This window comes from Chinchilla lanigera, unplaced genomic scaffold, assembly GCF_000276665.1.
Source record: "Chinchilla lanigera isolate Chin_1 unplaced genomic scaffold, ChiLan1.0 scaffold00021, whole genome shotgun sequence".
NCBI classification, from domain to species: Eukaryota; Metazoa; Chordata; class Mammalia; order Rodentia; family Chinchillidae; genus Chinchilla; species Chinchilla lanigera.
The window spans coordinates 21,457,426-21,463,746 of NW_004955422.1; the positions used below are offsets into that span (position 1 = coordinate 21,457,426).

The window sequence follows — 6,321 nt, forward strand, 5'->3', positions numbered from 1 at the left end:
CACGGAACTCTGCAGTGAACTCCAGATCCTGGACTGATTCCTTCAGTCTTCAGTGTGCAGACACCCTCTGCACGCTTCCTCATACAACTCTCTGGCTGACCGTCATAAGCCAATCTTGTAATTTATTATACATTTGTACATCTTGTGTTATATCTGTTTCTCCAATAAACCCTGACTGATACAGCAATCCAGTCCACCTGGTCCTCACATCAAAACTCTGCTTTTTGGGGTGCAGGAGTACAGACCTGTAATCTCTGCTACTTGGGAGGCCAAGGCAGGATGATCACAAGTTTGAGGCCACCTGGGCAACTTAGTGAGAACCTGTCTAAAACCAAAGCATAAAAAGGTCTCAAGATCCAGCTTGGGGCTCTCTGGGTTCAACCCCCAGTATTGGGAAAAAAATAAACAAACCAAAACAAAACACACTTCCAGCCCACAGGGGCCACAGTGGTGATGCTGTGATCCCTCCCCATCCACCTACTCCTTCCTTTTCCAGCACTCGACAGCTGTAAGTGGAAAGGAAGGAGGGAGGGAGAGAAAGAGACTGACTTGGGGTTTGGGTGTCTCCAAACAGCCTCCTCACTACAAGAATTTTGGTTTCCTGTTGGTTTAGAATGAGTGAGTGCTTCTTTTTTTGAGATAGGATCTCTTTCTAGTCCAGGCTGGCCCTGAATTCACTTGTAGCCTCCTGCTTCGGTCTGCTGACTGCTGGGATTATAGGCATGTACCACCACGTCTGGCTGAATGAATGCTTCTGACCCTTGGGGTGGTTTCTTTGCATACCTCTGGCCAAGCAGGCTCATTCTTTTTGAGTGTTGGGGGAATACAAGGCTGCTGGCTCTGAAGCTGGTGGAACCCTCAGCCTGTCCTAGAAACCATCAGTCCTTGGTCTGAGCTGTGAGTTGTTCTCGGAGTTCCTTCTATCTTCTGGAGTGGCTTTGCCCTTTGCCTTCCATCCCTGTGTCCTCCCTTCCCCTACACCCATCTGACCCTGCCTCTTACCTTTTCTCCTTTCTGCCTGAAACTTAGGGATTTTTGCCTGTGCCTGTGACAACGCTTGTCACCAAATCCTCCCCAAATCTACTGACTGAGCTCTGATGGCCCTCCCCTCTAGAAGACTTCTGCACTTGGCGGTCTCCCGGACATGTTCCCGTCTTTGGCTGAAGATAACATTTTCACATATTTGAGTGCTGAGTAGAGTCACAGGGAAAATGAAACTGTTTTTCCCCCTTCTTTGGCAGTGGGATGACATCCAAGGACTTGTACACAGTAGACAAGTGCTCTACCACAGAGCCCTTTCAATTTTTTTTTTTTAATTGGAGACAAAGTCTCACTAAGTTTCCCAGCCTGCCCCACTCACCACTCACGGAACCCAGTGTGGCCCAGGAGGTGCCTGGGCAGTGCGGCCAGAGCTGCTCCCCTGAGCCCACCCAGTTTGTGATTTCTCTGTCTCATTGTCTAGAGCAGCTAGGCTTTGAAGTGTGCCACCACACCCAGGAGGAAAACGAAAGTCCTGAAGGTGATAAAAGGGCAGCGAGCAGTCAGTGCCACATGATACAGCCAGACAGAAGGATGCCTGCCACGGTAAGTCCCCCGAAAGGGTCTGAAAGCTTTTAATTTAAAAGCAGCAACAGCTCTGTTAGGAGAGGTTATGTGTGTTTTCCTTGTTGGTCTGAGGCTCTGGTGCAGAGGGCACAAAGGAACATGCTGAGGTCTGAGGGCCTGGCTGTCTCTGACACGGCGAGGAATGACCCCAGGAGCTGGGCCAAGAGCGCGGACACTTCCCTGCCTCAGTTGCTGCGTGGGCTTTGGTTCCACTGAGACCCAGGAGCAACTTGTCCTGGGTAGGGTGTGTGCTTTGCCAAGCCCTCCTCTGGCCACACGCGCAGTGGCTCCTCTGGGCTACGTGAGGGGCAGCAATAGTCAGCTCGGGGGGGCAGCCCTTGCCCCGCTGCCCGGGCACCTCCTGGGCCACCCTGTGCTCTGTGAATAGTGACAGGGGCAGCTCGGGAGGTCCGGGAAAATGGCTCACAGGAGTGTGGGGTTCGTGGGGGGCCGGCAGAAAGTGTGCCCCACAGGCAGCACGCCCCTCTACTTCTTCCTCCTTTCCTCTCTTCCTCTTTCTGTGCTTTTTCCTTCAGGCTCAATAATACACATTCCTTGCGTGTTGGCTATATCCCAGCACCTTGCTGAAGGCTTTTGTTTAATCGAGCCAGGCTGTTACTCAATAACCTTATGAAGCAGGAGTAACTCTCCTCTCTCCCCGCTGTGCAGCTGCCCCGTGTAGTATGTTTTGGTTAATATCAGAGAAGGGATTGCCCAAGAGGCACAAGGGAGATTGGAAGCATTATCTTTTGCTTTTAAAAGAAGAAAAACTGTTTCTTTAATTGCACAAGGTATGGGAATACATTCATCTTGTTTAACAAACCAAAAGCAAAAGCAAAACTGTTAACATGGAGGACAAAAGCCATTTTGCCGTGCTCTCATAGATAACTTCCCTCTAGACCGCTTGGTGTGTGTTCTGCCAGATGTTTTTTGTGCATTTGGCCTGTGGCTTTGCGTTTTATTGTAGTTTTTGATTGGGTTCCCTGAGTTCGGTTCATCTAGAATATTCTCGGATCTTTTCATTTCTATACCAGCCTATTTGATGTGCTTTAGCCTATGTGCAGCTCTCTCTCTCTCTCTCTCCCTCTCTCTCTCTCTCTCTCTCTCACTCGCTCTCTCTCACTCGCTTGCTCTTGCTCGCTCTCACTCTCTTTTCTTCATTTTTCCTTTGTGCTGTGGTGCTAGGGATTGAAGCCAGGACCTCATACATGCTAATCAAGAGTTCTACCACTGAGTTCTACCCCAACCCAGCAATTAACATTCTTTTTGCTGCTCAAATCTTTGAGCAGGCTGCCCTGATTCTTGCAGTCAAAGGCTTTCCCTTCACCCATTTCTACCCACAGCTTTGCAGTCTGCTTGTACCTGCTCCACTGTCAGCAGTTGCTCAACATCCTGGCCAGCATGGACTGGCCCCGTGTGACCTGGCTTTGCTGAGTTGAAGGTGGGGAATGGTACTGGCTGGCCCTAGAGTGTTCCAGAAATAGAACTCCTGTGGCAAAAGCAACATGCAGCTGCTCGTGCAAAGACCAGAAGAGAATCACCTCATCACGAACCCCAACCATTTCCTATCATTTTTGCCCTGCTTTTGGTCTAGAACCTACCCTGAAGCTTCCCAGGATTTCCTCGGATTATTAAGGGCTTGAACGTTGGGCATGTCACATCAGGGGAGGGGTGTAAGCCACACCAGGGCTCTGTTGTAACACTCAGCTACTGGGATCATAAACTGTCAGTTTCAGTAGTGAATTAAAGAGGCAGAGTTTAAAATAACAGAAGATGGTTTATTCGGACAAAGATGGAGAAAAAAAGAGAAACAGCTACTCTGGGGGAGTAGGGAGCGTCAGACGTGAATACCCATGGGTTTTTGTCCTCAGTTCCTTTTTATTTAGGACTAGTGATTTCTCACAACTCCCGTTCGGGCCCCTGGAAGATGTCACCATCTAACTGGTTCTCTGGCAATCTTCGATCCTAACCTGAGTACCTCCATCTACATTCTTTCTGCCCACGCTTTGCAGTGGATAACAGGGCTTATAGAAAGGTAGCTTAGAGTTAATGACCAAGCGAAGGGCACTTGTGCATATCTGGTGCGGCTATAGTGATGCTAAAGTGAGAGTGGACATATAAGTATATACATATAAGTGCGTGTGTTTTATATATTAAATGAGAGTCCTTAGGTGGCTGCCTCCTTATCTCCTTTGCATTTTGTCAGAGGTGGATGAGGGGCTGCGTTCCCTGGTCTTTCAGGTTTCTGGCTTTTGTCTTGCTTTTTTTCTTTTTGATAAATTTTCCATAAAGGTAACTGTGCTATCTGGCACCTCTCTGGGCTCCCTCCCTCCCTCTCTCTCTCTTCCTCCCTCTCTTGTCTTTCTAATTGCTCTAACTGTAGAGTCTACCTGTAGAGGCAGAAGCAGCCCCCAGTAAGATTTTGCATTAGTTTTTAATCCAGCTTATCTTTTCCCTGTCTAGAAGACGCCTTTCTCTACAGAAACATTCAGGTTTCCATCTTGTTCGTCTATTCTCTAGGTAACTTACTGAACCTTCCTGAGACTCAGTGTTCTCATCTGTTAAGGGGCTAATGATAGTTCTGACTCCAAGGGGACATGAAGTTGGGCCACGTGTTCAGCAGTGTTGGCACACTGGGCTTCGCAAGTTGAAGCTTTGTGACAACCAAGAATCATTCAGGCCCAGAGACATGCAAAGTGGCCCTTAATGCGGTATTTAGACCTCCTTGGGAATCTTAGAGTCACTTGCTGACAGAGACGTGCCTCGCGTGTGAACCGTGCTCTCAACCTGGCTTGCCCGCATCATCCCACCGAGCTCCTGTGCCACACCCCCAACCACAGTCCCTCAGAGACGCTCTCTCCGTCTGCTCCTTGTTCCCTGAGCACCTTTCCAGTTCAACAACCCTAGTAAATTGAGAGATTTCCTGCCTGTGTGAGAACTTCTCCTCCGTTTCCTGGAAAGTGATGAACAGTCAGAGCCTGTAGGTAGCCTGGGGATCCTTGCAAGTCAGGTTCCAGAATATTCCCTGCAAAAGCTAATCTCCACCCATTTCTGGTTTTTCTGTTGCAGTCCAGTCCAAGACTTGGAGACCTGATCGAGATTGATCGCACTGGCTACGCTCACTGGGCTATCTATGTGGGAAACGACTATGTGGTTCATCTGGCTCCCCCAAGTAAAGATGGGTTCTCTTTTTAAACACAGGGCTTGAGACTGAGAATGTGAACAGAGGCAGAGTTATGCGCTGGCCCTGGCTCTGCCTGGCCATGAAGGCACTCAGTAAATATTAACTGAATGAATCATGTTCTTCCCTGATGGGGTGTGAACTGCTATTCCTATCAGTAATTTGAGGAAGAAACTACTGAGCTGTATTCCACTAAACGATGGGGTTCAGCCCAGACCAATCCACTATAGTTGACTAGCATTCCACCATAGGTCCAGTACCCTATGGTGTATGTTTATTGTTCTGGAGACACAAACAATAGTAAGAAGCAGTTCCTGCCTTCAAACATTTGAACCGGATATAAAGTGTAGTGAAGAAATGTGGACCTCCACATTTGAAAGAATCAGTCTGGAATCCTAGGTCCTTTGCTCACCGACTGTGGGACTTGACCGTGTGGCTTTTCCTTACTAAATCGAACAGTACCCCGTGAAGCACAGGGGTCAGTATACTGATCTTTCAGGTTGGAGAAGGCCATGAAGGAAGTGCAGGAGGAAAGTGCCCCAGGGCCGAAGCAAACTCCTTTGGTTTGAAGCATCATGGTAGTAAAACCAAAGCTGAAACACTGGGAACTTCTCAAGTGCGCAATAGCAAGAGTTAGTGAAATCAAATAGACAGACACTCCTTGCATATAACGGGATACTACATGGCCATTAAAAGAAGTAGGATGGCAAATGTGCAGTTAGAGAAAGGAAGCGTGCTTCTCCCTGTTGTGATGGCCTTAAGTAGGCTGCTGTGTGAACGCCCATGTTTATAGCTGACTGGCTAGGGAAAAATAAATTCTCTATTAACTTGAGGAAGCACAACTTTGTTTCTCGGTGGAGGTAGCCTTTCCAGGAAATCAGCACACTTGCAAGTTTGGCTGTGGGTTTTGTATTGAAACTGTGGCTTTTACTTCCTTTCTGTTTAGTGATTCTCTGCTGGTGTTCTCCCAATTAGATCAACAACCTGGTCATTACCCAATGGACAAACATTACCCCGGTCACCAGGAGATTTTCGTGTCCAGCTGATTGCAAAACAGGATCAGAACTGTCAGACACTTCCAACTATTGGAGCTAATGTAGTTTTATTGATTAATTCTTATAGGCACTGTCTGATGATTGAGTAGAAGTCTCTTGAGAATATGCAACATCTAAGGAACATTCTTCCATGTGATGAATAGAAATACTCTTTCAAAGATATCCCAAGGCTGAGGTGTCCAGGAGCTGACATTTAGGCAGCTACCTAAATAAATTACTGACTGTATCTCTTTGATTACATGAAATATCTGGATTCCATCCTTTAGGTCTTTAAGATTCTGGACTACCAGTCCTCATTTATTGCCCTAGAAGGAGTATTTTTCTCTGAGAAGACCACAGGCTCCTTCCTGCAGAGAAGTTAGGGTATCAAGAACTCTTCTGCTATGTACTACTGTTGAAAGCTAAACTGCTTATGTCTGATCACGTATTTTTTTCCTCTTTTTTCTTTCTCCCTTCCCTCTTATTTTTTTTTGGTACAGG

The 6,321-nt window shown here is 47.4% G+C and overlaps 1 protein-coding gene across 4 annotated transcripts in view; it reads left to right on the forward strand.

Moving 5' to 3' along the window:
* Positions 1–656: 656 nt before the first annotated feature.
* The window catches only part of LOC102003559 (HRAS-like suppressor 2), a 16,915-nt gene continuing 11,250 nt past the window's right edge, over positions 657–6,321 (forward strand). Inside the window, exons 1-3 of one of the 4 annotated variants that reach the window (XM_005384675.2) lie at positions 657–720; positions 1,463–1,584; positions 4,675–4,777. In XM_005384675.2, coding sequence (XP_005384732.1) covers positions 1,552–1,584; positions 4,675–4,777 — 136 coding nt within the window. In that variant the 5' untranslated portion in view covers positions 657–720; positions 1,463–1,551. Of the gene's footprint in view, positions 721–795; positions 898–973; positions 1,585–4,674; positions 4,778–5,761; positions 5,906–6,321 lie in introns of those variants that run through there. The other 3 variants (XM_013514296.1, XM_013514295.1, XM_013514294.1) reach the window with 3 other exon arrangements.